At 37.9% G+C, this 13,087-nt stretch overlaps 1 protein-coding gene across 3 annotated transcripts in view; it reads right to left on the bottom strand.

Annotated features, from left to right (window-relative positions):
• Positions 1-13,087, bottom strand: part of oplah (5-oxoprolinase, ATP-hydrolysing) — a 52,778-nt gene that overhangs the window by 19,006 nt on the left and 20,685 nt on the right. For all 3 annotated transcript variants that reach the window (XM_082152681.1, XM_082152682.1, XM_082152683.1), the window contains exons 9-15: positions 8,532-8,599; positions 6,602-6,888; positions 4,948-5,060; positions 3,139-3,309; positions 2,858-2,995; positions 2,637-2,775; positions 1,788-1,900 (exon numbers count right to left, since the gene is read on the bottom strand). In XM_082152681.1, the coding sequence (XP_082008807.1) occupies positions 1,788-1,900; positions 2,637-2,775; positions 2,858-2,995; positions 3,139-3,309; positions 4,948-5,060; positions 6,602-6,888; positions 8,532-8,599 (1,029 nt within the window). The remainder of the gene's footprint in view (positions 1-1,787; positions 1,901-2,636; positions 2,776-2,857; positions 2,996-3,138; positions 3,310-4,947; positions 5,061-6,601; positions 6,889-8,531; positions 8,600-13,087) is intronic.

Genomic DNA, 13,087 nt, shown 5'->3' with positions numbered 1-13,087 from the left:
TGGATTCATGATGTATTTGCTCATTATATAGTTTTTGCAAATTTTGAACACAAAACATTTTCTTTTTTACGGACTGCAGCTAAGGTGACATTGTTATTACTATAGGAAGTACATGTTACGTTTAACTGTTTATTTTGCATAATTACAAGTAACTAACCTAAACCAAATCCTATCCCAAACCTTAACCCTATAGTAAGTACATGTAGTTAATTAATATTACGCAGTGCTTATTTGTGTAATTACTGTACACTGTAACAATATCACCTTTAAATAAAGTGCAGCCCAATTATTCCCAAAGAAGGTAAAGAACACGGTAGGCTACTGTGCAGAATTTTTTGGCATGCTAGTTTGTTTACCAAAAATAAATAAATAAATAAATTGTTTTAAGACACAAGTTATTTATATATTTTGCTTTAGTGTGCCAGTAATATAAGTTTACACTTACAAAATGGCAAAATTCTTTATTTTGGCAATAATAATTCAGTAAAAACATTTTTGTTAATTAAAATAAAGCTGAAATAAACAAAAAAACAAACTAAACAAAAAGAATGAAATAAAAAGTTTAAGTTGAAGCACTAAAATTACTAACTATAAATAAATAAAAGCTCAATTTAAACTAAAACTGAAAAAGAATATATATAGCAATATTTAAAAAACCTAAATCTTTTACATTAAACTACAAAAAAACAAATGAAAACTGTAAATATAAAAAGAAATGCTAAATCAAAATATGAATGAAAACTATATTATATAAATAATCCTAAAATAACTGTTATGATCACCAGCTGTAATGCCCTTGAGAGCCACAAGAGGGCACTCCACAACAGACGTCATTCCCTCATATTGTCATTCCCTCACAAACTACATCTCCCATATTTCTCTGCCTGGACTCATCAGCACTCATTGTTTTCACCAGTTTCTCATCTTCTTGTTTGCTCACCCTATATAAGCCTGGTTCTTTCTTTCATTCCCTGTGAAGTCTTGTTTAGTGTTTATACTGCATTTCTTAGCATTCTCCCTGGTTTCTTTGTCTCTTGGTTCTTGGATTTTTGCCTGTTTCTTGGATTCCCTTTTTGCCTCTGACCCCTGCCTGTTTGTTTGTTTGTTTGTTTGGACTGCCTTCCTGTGCTTCCTACCCTTTGTCTGTTTGATTATGATTCTGGATTACTCAAACTGCATTTGCATCCTCAACTTTGTGTCTCAGTGCAGTACGTGACAATAACACTGATAACTTGCTGCTATATATACCTTAAACTAAAACCAGAAAGAAGAGGCAAAGGAGTATGTTGAATTTTCTCACTGAAGCTGCACGTAAGCAAATGCACATCTTAATTCAGTCCATTTTTATGATCACATTGTGCTCTTGTTCTTTTCTTGCAAACCTCATGTGACCGGAAAAGAGAAAAGTCTGAGGCAGTCTGTCAGCCATGTGCCATTTTTAACAGACGTCCAACATAGGGTGAGATCTGCATGTGTGGTTCAGATCAATCGTGGGCTTTGTTACGCGGGTTGGGCCGGATACAAAATGAAATTAGTGCTGCTGTCAGATAATGGTCTGGTGTTCTTTCAAGTACTGTGGGTGCAGCTCCCCAAATCTCCTCAACAAGACACATGATCTGAGGAATCATTCATTATTCATCATATCTGGAGCAAATGCTGCAGGATGACACACATACTGAACTTTAACAGGTTTGATCAAACCCCCAAAATTAGCTAAAGTTTAAAGTGGCAAGCATAATGACTATGTATATTATAATATTTAGATACTTTCAGGAAATCACACACACCTGTTCTTATCAATAATGATGGCTGGTCCCTGGATGCTGTGATCACAGGAAAGATTCTCCCACAGATACACACTGGTGTCCAGATAACGGTCCTCAAAGTAACACTGGGTTACCTGGGTCCGAAAAATGTTAAAAAGTTGATCAATAACATTCCGGTATAAGTCCTTTTTATTAATAACAGCCAAAATAATAAAATCTAATATGTGTAAAGCATCTTGGCAAGTGGTAATCTATGGTAAAGCAAGATGCACTACTAAGAATGTTTCTTATACGATCTTAAAAACCTTTTTATTAAAGTCTTCTATTAAAACGCTTACAATTTGTTTTGTAGACAAATATTTTTTCAATAATTTAAATCAAAAAGCGCTTTGCATGCATGTGAACATCTTCAATACCTCAAGAAGTTGGTGTAATGACCAAAGAGAGCAGAGGTGGAATCTGGGATGGCAGCACAAATATGTCCCAAACTTTGACTGTTAAGGGGATCGCACACCAGACGAGAAGCGCAGCAGGTGACTTCACCCTGGGCTGAAAGATTGTGCGTTGTGTGGCTAGAATAAAGTCTATATCCTTCATATAGAGAACTATAATAATATAGATCATTCTTTCTATTTTTTTGTTTGCGCTGTTTTTAAAACACCAACCTTCAAACTTTGATGCCATTTTATTCACTCTTTAAGTGAACTTTTGCCTGTTTGAGGATTAGCATTGCTTTGGAATGGAATTTCCACAGAAATGTGAAAAGGGACTTGACTTCCTAACATCTACAGCTATCTGAGGAGCAGTTTCAGTATTTTATTTTTTATTCTTTTAAAACGTATGGTTAGGTTTGCATTTGTTTTTTAATACCTTAATAGGTCTTGGAGATTTCTGCTCTGCTTTTGATTGAACTTTTGACCTAATTCCAGACTTCCCAGAACCACGGACACGGATATCGTCCACCATGATTGGCCGATCTGTGATGGTGAAGCCAAACTCTTTCAGATATCTGATGTAGAAGCAGAAAGAGTGAGAAACAGAAGAGGATGCATCAAGTCATTTTTGACCATTCACAATATAAACAGCAGTACCGTTTAGTGAAGGCTGTGCGAAAGTCTCCCGAGCGACAGGAGTGGGCGTTACTGGGGTGACCTGCAGCCGTGATCATGAGCGCGCAATCTGTACCCTCATAGCGCAGGTGCAGGAACACTTCTATACTGATCTGAGAACTGTACAGACACAATCATGTAATTATCAACTTGTTATTACAATAATATTTTGTTGCATTTTCATTTGTGTTTGTTAAAGTGTAATGATACACCAGATGAGCAAAGAGAGAGGCTTTCAATGTGACTTTATCCTTGAGATTGACCTGCTAAAGCCTTGTTTGCTCAGTATTTGGTCGCAGCGTTGAGAGAGTTCCTCTATCCTGCGGTCCAGCTTGGAGTATGAGCCGGCCTCATACTGTAGAGAACACGGTTCCTGAACCTCCTCCACCACATCAGCCAAAGCCAAACCATATGCTGACAGCACTCCGCTGTATCTAACAGTAAAAAAAGAAAGAGTATTGTACTATTTACAAATTCATTTAAAAAAAAACTTCTGCACTTCATGCCAGTGTTCTTATTCTAAATGGCTCATAAAGACTCCCCAGCAGGCATGGTTGTCAGTTCTCATAAAGCACTTAATTTTTAAATACAGTACATATTATATGTACAAATATACATATGAAATACAGCCAATCAGGGCCTAAAACTAGCTTTTTGCCACACATGACAATGGCAATGAAATTGTTTTTGCAAAAGCGGGCAGTAATGACACCATACCAGTAAAAATTCACTATTCTCTATTCCAATTTCGAGACCAAAGCTAAAACTAGTAGCCTAACTAATATAAATTTAAAACATTTTTAAGTAAACAATAAAAAGTAATCAAATTACAAGCAAACTACATAAATACAGTAGAACAAAGATACAAAAATTAAACAGTGCTTTTAAGGTTTTTCAGGTAGCTCTAACAGTAGTTTTCAGGTATATAAATTGAATAAGGTAATTGAATGTAAAATAAAACTGCATATAGTCTTCACTGTATAAATTAAACAGATGAATCCTTAATAAAGTTACACAAGTTTTTCAGTCAAGAGCAAGGAGAGATTTTTTTCTTTGTCTTTTGTTGTTTGATTAACATTAAAAACAGACATCAGTGGGAATATTAGGCTGCTGTCACTTTAAGACATAATGCAGGGATCCAATTTACTGATACTGTATATATGTGTTGTCTTTCTTGACTGTTTACGTTCACTTAAGCCATAACTGAACATGTTTACTAGGATACTCGCCAAGACGGGCATTTTTTTTAAACATAATTTTGTATAACACATAATACATAATTATAATTTTACATAATTTCATCTTCTTGAATATTTAAATTGGCAAGGCTCAAACTTTCATGACAATGCAGCACTGCCCCATCAACTGTCCTGAGCGTAGTTCACGTTTATGTTCTCACATCATTGCATTAGGATTCATAAAAATGTTACTGGCCAACTGGCGATTGACTCGCATTTGGCGCTTGGTGAGAGTTAATTTTAGGCTCTGAAGCCAATCGTTGGGGTCTAAGGACATGAGAAGAGAACATGATGTGAACACAGTTTTTCAATGTCATTAAAACTTTTGTGATCACAGTTGCACAATTCTTCATCTTCTTAAGTTATAGTGCACACTGTTATTAAAAACTAATGAGATTTTCCATGTGTACCACAAGATACAGAGCAATCAGTCATTATGGACCACATCCGCCAATGAATTGACTTGAGGGTAGATGATAAACCAAACTTCAAGCGAGTCAGATAAATGACCTAGGAGGAGTTCAAACAAAGTTCACAATGGCAGGAAGAAAAAAGATTCTGAGTCAGGTCCACCCATAGATTCAGAATAACAGGTGATTGAGATTATTGATATATTATATAAATTTTTGTGAGCCAATCACAAAATTTGGTAGACAGCGTCATGCACACACCCTGCGTGTATAAGACAAATTTGATGACCATCAGCCATTCACAAATTAATTTACTCACAGAACAACAGATTAGCATCTCATTGTCATCCCATTCAAGCATGCGACAAATGCTGAACACACTGAAACACACAGATACTGCACATATATAAACATATAGACATACTTGTGTATGAAGACAGTCTTCATGCCTAAGGCTCTTGCGATGGCACAAGCGTGTTGACCACCAGCTCCTCCAAAACATGCCAGCACATGCTTAGATGTATCATGCCCTTTAGCCTGTTGAGAGAGAGCTGATATTCAAAACACAAATTTAGATACCCATCCTGTAAAGCAGCAATTGTTGGATGGTGGGCTTTACATTCCAAAATTGTAAAAAAAGAAATAAAAAAAAAGCTGTTGGGCAACTGGTTTATATCAGTGAAATAATTCCTTTCATAAGGATAACGAGGAACAAGTACATGGTCAACTCTGATCTGATGTTATGTTAAACTACTTTACAGAGGTACATTCCTTGTTTAAAAGGTTGCATACGACAGATAATTTAGATGTGCAGAGGTGTTGCTGTAGCTCAAAAAGTAGCACAATGGTTATTGGTTCGATTCTCAGGAAACTGATGCCATGAAGTGTCAGCAAATGCATGAAACTAAGTATGAAATTAAGGCCACGTACACACTGCAGCTGAATTCGGTTCTCAATTCACCTTTTACTGCTTAATCCTGTTCTGTAGACACACAAACCAGTCATTTATGGGAGTGAATACTACAACCGCATTAACTCCTGAAAAATGCTATACAAAAATTATATGCAGTGTGTACGGAACCGAACTGAACAACTAGTTGCTAATGACGTATTTTAACGTGCATCAGAGATGTTTCTCTCTTCTGTATGTGCTTAAATAACAGTGAAAGTGGTACAAGCCTTGACTCATTCGTGTTCCAGATCTTGCAAGAAAAACAGCAAACAAGAACAAGCCCACAATAAACCAACATAAATCCAAGTGCTTTATACTGAAAATAATACCTAAATTTCACAACCTACACCTGCTCACTTTAATAACTTCATAAACTCAATAGCTTTATGAGCAAAACAACAAGCCCAAAAACGATTATAATAAGTGGACATGCAAAACTGCAAGTATGAGCAGCCTTTCCAAGCATAAGCCATACAAAACACCTCCACTGACTGTGCTTAAGTATAATTGCTGAGCATAACAAGTCTTTTGACGCTATACTGTTTCTTTAGTCAGAATTGCGGAGACCAAACACCTGAGACGCAAGAACTCGCAGTTTCGGGAGTGAGTCGTGTTCCGTACATTTAAATGCATTTGTCACTTCTGAAACTTTAGTCTGTACATGGCCATAACACCCATCACCCAGCCAAATGTGAAATCTATGTCAACTCACTAGCCGATTTGACAGGTTATGATTCTGAAATGAAATTCTGTTACTAGTATGTAAATATCAGCGGATTGGTTATACTGTATGTGCAGTGCACAAATTCTGTTCACAGAAACAGGAACTATTAATGCAGTGTATGAGAGCTGCCCGTGTTCGCTTTGTCCTCAGTGTAATCTTGTTATCAAATCAACAAGTGGCTCCCTAGATAAGTTCAGTGGCTAAGTATCTAAACAAGTTTATTTTGTGCAGACTCTGGTTTTTCAGTCTCAAGAAGGTTGAATGTTTTTATTGGTGGTGGTAACTTATTTCTCATTTTGTCACAACAACCAGCCTGGAAATTCCTGCTAAAGGATAGAAAGACCACACATATTCTCTTATCTAAACTATAAAAACAGAATATAACAGAATAGTGTGCTGTACCTGTGTCAGCGCTCTGATTGGCCGGCACATGGCCTCATTGGCCACACTGATGAAGCCCATAGCAACATCCTCTACACTCATTTCTGAGTGGTGTCTTCCAGAAGCACTACTAGATGATTGGTTAGTTGAAAGGAAGAGGTTAATTTCTTGTGTGAGTTTGCGGAAATGCTTCATGGTTTCCTCAGATGAGAGAGGCTCATTTTCTCCAGGGCCAAAGATTTTTGGGAAGAAGGAAGGCAGCAGGCGGCCAAGGGCTAGATTTGCATCAGTGACAGTCAGAGGACCACCTGAACCAAAAGAGAGACAGAATAAGCATGTGCCATAGAGTGAGTGAGGCTTTGAGCCTTTCACAGACCCAATGGCCACCAAAGCGCTTTACAATATTGCCTCACATTCACCCATTCACTCACTCATTCATACACCGACGGCGGTGTCAGCCATGCAAGGCGATCCAGCTCGTCGGGAGCAGCTGGGGTTAGGTGTCTTGCTCAAGGACACCTCGACACTTGGTCAGGTGGATCCGGGGATTGAACCACCAACCTTCCGGTTTGTAAACAATCTACATGAACCACTGAGCCACTGCCGCCCCTTTTACAATTTCTGATACACTATTTTGCCATTTTATTCATAATTATTATATTACTACTATATTATACTCAAACTCAATAGTATTTTCAAGCTATTATTATTATTATTAATAACAATAATATTGCCTACAATCATGACATATGACATAAACATGACATAGCAGATTAATCATCAAACTTAAGAAACTACTTGGCTTTATGGGTTAACATTACATTATATTTCTGACCAATTTTTTTTCCAGTGGTACAAATTGAATTTGTCATTAAGTGTTAATACTCTGTCAAATAATTTTATAACTAATACTGGAATACTGGAAAAAAAGTGGTCAGAAATATATTCATGACACAGTTATAATGGCCTCATGACAGCCAATGTCAAAACCAACCACATGACAAGTTTAATGTAATGTTAACCCATAAAGCTAAGTAGTTTCTGAAGTTTGATAATGAATCTGCTATGTCATGTTTATGACACATTTATGATAGGTTATGATGTATTGGTTAATGTTAAGTTGTCATGACAAAGACACTGGCAGGTTATGATGTATTGGTTTATGTCAAGTTGGCATAACAAAGACATCTCTTACAATGTCATATTTACATAAAAAATGTCATAATTGAGTGAATGACACTTAATGACAGTTGTCATAAACATGCATAAAACCTCCTTCATATTCATGACATGTGTCATGTCATGATAATGAAGGTGTCATGTCAGTCTTATGCACACCCCTTCAAGTAAAGTGTTACCAAACAGATTATAAAAAAGAAAAGATAAATGCTTTAAATAAATAAGGTATTGAGCGTCAAATTATCTTCACATTTATTTGAAATTGTCCTGTGACATCCTATGAAGTGATTCAAGCGAAAAAGCTAAAGGCACAAGAGAAAAAGCTAAAATGAAGGTGTGCGGAAAAGCCATAATTAAAAAAGAAGTGAGCATTTCATGAACATTACGTTTTATTACATTAAGGATGTCTCCACAATTATTAACCAAGAAAAAAAAAACTAAATCTATGCTTGACAAACGTGAGTTTTCACAATTCCTTATGACAATGAATAATTTTCAATTTCTAACTAGCGAGATTCAGAGTAATTGGAGACAGAATCTTTTTCGTACTCCACGCAGATCATAAACCGTTGAAATCGGTTGAGAAATGTAAACTTTTTTTGCTGCTTTTTGCAGCTCTCCGTTTACTTGTATTTGTTTATTGGTCTTGCCCGGACCAATATGGCAGACTCGTTGGCGTATCATAACAACGGTCCAAAGCGGCCAATGAGGCGTCAATGTATTTTATTTTTCTATGAGTCTGATAAGAACCTAACATTTGCTCGCCTCTTACCCTTCCTATAGCAGGCCGGTCCGGGATGAGCACCAGCAGACTCTGGCCCCACAACAAACAACCCTGACCTGAAATACAGACAGACAAAAGAAATGTTCAACTTTCCTAACTTACACAGGGTTAATATTAAGCTCTCATTCTTTATGGTTGTAAATGTACTATGACATGTTAATGTTTTGTATGGCACATAAAATGTACTCTCTGGAAGTGATCCAGGGTGGTAATTAATTTTAAAGCTAGATGGCGGGATAGTTCAAGTTCACGTACAAAATGAGTTCAAGTTATTTTTTGTGATATATGATACACATTTTTGTCATGCATGAAAATATTTGAATAGGTTTAAACAAGGTCTGTATGTAAGAAATGTGTTTAATAGTAGATACATTAGATAAAAGGGTAACACTTTACAATAAGGTCTCATGTGTTAACACATTCATTAACTAACATACTAACAATAAACTAACATAATATCAACTAACAATGATCAATTTGTTCCCACAGAATTTATTATCCTTTGTTGATGTTAGTAAATAAAAATATTCATGTTCATGTTGGTTTAAAGTGAATTAACTATTGTCAGCTGACACAACTTTTCATCTTAAATGTTTTAGTAAATGTTGAGATGAACATGAACTAAGAATAATAAATGCTGTGGAAATATTGTCCATTGTTAATTCAGGTTAACTAATATAGTTATTAAAGTCCCCCTGTGGTGAAAATCAACCGTTTAATGTTGTTTATATGTCTATGTGGTGTTTTTAATATGCTTTAAGACAAACCATGAGCAAATACATAAGTCAACACCATTGCTGAGTATTTTCTCCTTAAAACTGCAGTGAACCAAAGACAGTCTCAAAAACGCAGTTTGAAATCGCTGGTGTTTCTGACGTCACAAGCTACCTTGTAACCAATCACGTCAACGAGTGGATCTCTGAGCTGGTGTGAGTGAGTGGAGGCAGGTATAATTTGCATATTCATAGAACCGCGTTTATTAAACGAGGCAAGGGTGTAGAGTTTTCAAGGAAAAAACTTTTAAATATGTAATTTTGGTGATCAAAGATGAGTTTTCATAATAATAATAATAATAATAATAATTCATTACATTTATATAGCGCTTTTCTCGGCACTCAAAGCGCTTTACATAGAAGGGGGGAATCTCCTCAACCACCACCAATGTGCAGCATCCACTTGGGATACATTTTAAGGGATACAATTATTGACTGCCTTGCTGCTGGTTTGTGCCTGTAAGCTCTGTATAGCTTTCTGTTTTGAATCTCTATTTACTATCATTCCTTGTTGTTTTTATTTGCTAAATTTAACTTACTCATCAACATATATTAGATATTGTCTAATATTGCCTATCACAATAATCTGACATCGCTAGCTTTTAACTTAATCGTTACTGCTAGCAAAACACGCTAATATCTCGCTAGCCTGTTAACCTGCCATCCGTGCTTGCAGTCTTTTTTTTACTCTTTTACGAGTCTGTCAAACAACTGTGGTGAGTAGGATCAGTCAACAAACACGGTGAGTAATGTCTTCTCCTGTTATTGGCACTTTTTGTTTATATAGTCACTATTGTCAGTGTTTGTTTACTGTGCTCACAAGCTGAAATCTCGTTGGTGAAGTCTCGTTTGTTCTCGTTTAGTCACAAGGTAAACAGTTTGGCTAGTGAGGCATGGCCTAAACCAGCTTGCGCTATTTATACAGTGTGTTTTTGTAGCACTTATTAGAAAGAAGCACTCACGCACATCATAAACACCTCTCTTCACACTGGTACTTTTCCCACAGCATTTAAGCAGGCTCAAGTAACCCCACTGCTTAAGAAACCCACTCTAAATCCAGCACATCTGGAAAATTACAGACCGGTATCCCTTCTTCCATTTCGCGAAAACACTTGAACGAGTTGTTTTCAACCAGATCTCTTCCTTTCTTCCTTTCAACTGAGACTCCCCTGCTCTCGCTAATTGAAGCTCTGAGACTGGCAAGAGCAGCTTCCAAATCCTCAGTTCTCATCCTGCTGGATCTGTCTACTGCCTTTGACACAGTTAACCACCAGATCCTCCTGTCAATTTTAAAGACGAAGGGCATCTTGTGAACCGCACTACAATGGTTCAAGTCTTACCTCTCAGGTAGGTCCTTCAGGGTGTCATGGAGGTTTGAGGTGTCCAAGACCCAACATCTACCTACTGGGGTTCCTCAGGGCTCATTGCTTGCACCACTTCTCTTCTCCCTCTACATGACATCACTAGGATCTGTGATTCAGAAACATGGCTTTTCCTATCACTGCTACGCTAATGACACACAACTCTACCTCTCATTCCAGCCTGATGATCCGACGGTTGCTGCTCGCATCTCAGCCTGCCTGACAGACAGTTGCTTGTGGTCCCGGTCAACCCAACACTACACCACAACTTCTCCATTCAGCTAGGTTTGTCATCCATAACTCCATCAAGGTCAGCCAGGAACCTTGGAGTTGTGATTGATGATCAATTGAACTTTACAGACCACATTGCTAGAACTGCCCGGTCCTGCAGATTTGCCTCATACAACATTAGGAGGATCAGGCCCTTCCTATCAGAGCATGCTACACAACTCCTTGTCCAAACACTTGTTTTATCCAGACTGAACTATTGTAATTCTCTCCTAGTAGGTCTTCCAGCTTGCACTGTCAGACCTCTGCAACCGATACAAAATGCTGCAGCTAGAGTGGTCTTTAACGAGCCGTAGAGAGCACAGGTCACTCTTCTTCTCACAAAATTGCACTGGTCGCCAGTTGCTGCTCGCATCAAATTCAAGTCAATTTGATGCGAGCAACTCAACTCAACCAACTCAACCAGAGCTGCTGAGTCCCAGGCCATTTTCAAGAAAATGCTGAAGACTTTTTCGGTAACACTTCATCCATTAATACTAACACTTTATCTTCTATTCTTTATCTATTATCTTTATAAAAAAAAAACTGGGATTAAACTGGGAAGGGTCACAGCACTTGCATATTGTTGTCCTATTGATAGTTTAACCACTTCTATTGTTCTCATTTGTAAGTCGCTTTGGATAAAAGCGTCTGCTAAATGAATAAATGAATAAATGTAAATGTCACTTGCACTTCATGTCACATGTATAGTATAGCATTCTCTGTCAGCAATGAGGGATTTAAATGTGATAAATGCAGAGAGATAGTCAGGCTGATGGAGAAGATTTCAGAACTAGAGACACGAGAAACATTTTAGGTTTCTTTCGCTTCTCCCCCCCACCTACAGAATGGCTGCATATGGGCACTGGAACAATCCTTCCAAAAAACGCATTAAACTTTCGTTTACAAAGACTTGAAACTCACCGAGTGGTCAGGGGTGTTTACTGATATGCTCACACAAAAATCACTGCAAAAGATGCTTTCCAAAAGGTTTTATCGTAGTTTTTGTCAAACACACAAAAAAAAAACTTGGACAAAAACTACGATAAAACCTGTTGGAAAGCATCTTTTGCAGTGATTTTTGTGTGAGCATATCAGTAAACACCCCTGACCACTCGGTGAGTTTCACGTCTTTGTAAACGAAAGTTTAATGCGTTTTTTGGAAGGATTGTCCCAGTGCCCATATGCAGCCATTCTGTAGGTGGGGGGGGAGAAGCGAAAGAAACCTAAAATTCTCGGGACAGCAGCATGTGTCCAAATTAATCTTAACCGTTCTATTTCATCAGAAACGATCTGTAAACAGGGCTTTAAGTGTAAAATACCGAACTTGTCCTTTAATCGAGGATAGTAAGTGGGTGGTAGTGGCGCGGTAGTGGCGCAAAGGATAAGACACATGCCTTTGGTGTGAGAGACCCGGGTTCGAATCCACTGTGAGACACCAATGTGTCCCTGAGCAAGACACTTAACCCCTAGTTGCTCCAGAGGTGTGCGACCTCTGACATATATAGCAATTGTAAGTCGCTTTGGATAGAAGCGTCAGCTAAATGAATAAATGTAAAATGTAAATGTAGTAAGAGTGCAAGGGCTTTAGATACTGCTTTGGATGTGACTAGCTTAGTGAACTATGTACATTGTTCGGTTCCAGCTGTAGAGCCCATGCAGCTGTAGAGCCCGTACAGCAGGGCAACTTTGTGACCGTGAGACGCTGTAGTTGCGGAACAAAACACAGCTCTTCCGTGAAACACCCAAAGTGAATCCTGTTGAATGTGGCCTAGTTATTGGCGATTCTATTACACGGAATGTGAAAATAGAGATGCCAGCCACCATAGTCACATGTTTGCCGGGAGCCAGAGCGCCTGATATCAAAGCTAATTTAAAAGTTTATTATTCACGTCGGCACTAATGACGTTCGACTTCGCCAGTCGGAGATCACTAAAATTAATGTTAAAGAGGTGTGTGAACTCGCAAGTACTCTGGCCCCCTTCCTGTTCGCCGGAGTGATGAGATACTTAGTAGACTCTCCTCACTCAATGGCTGGCTGTCTAAGTGGTGTCCGCAAAATAATACTGAAATCATAGACAATTGGAAAAGTTTTTGGGGCAGACTTGACCTGTTGAAAAGAGATGGTATTCATCCCTCCTGG

Source organism: Leuciscus leuciscus (assembly GCF_965113295.1).
Source record: "Leuciscus leuciscus genome assembly, chromosome: 21".
Taxonomy (NCBI): Eukaryota; Metazoa; Chordata; class Actinopteri; order Cypriniformes; family Leuciscidae; genus Leuciscus; species Leuciscus leuciscus.
Note: the sequence above shows the minus strand (reverse complement) of the source record. Positions and strands in the feature narration are given on the sequence as shown.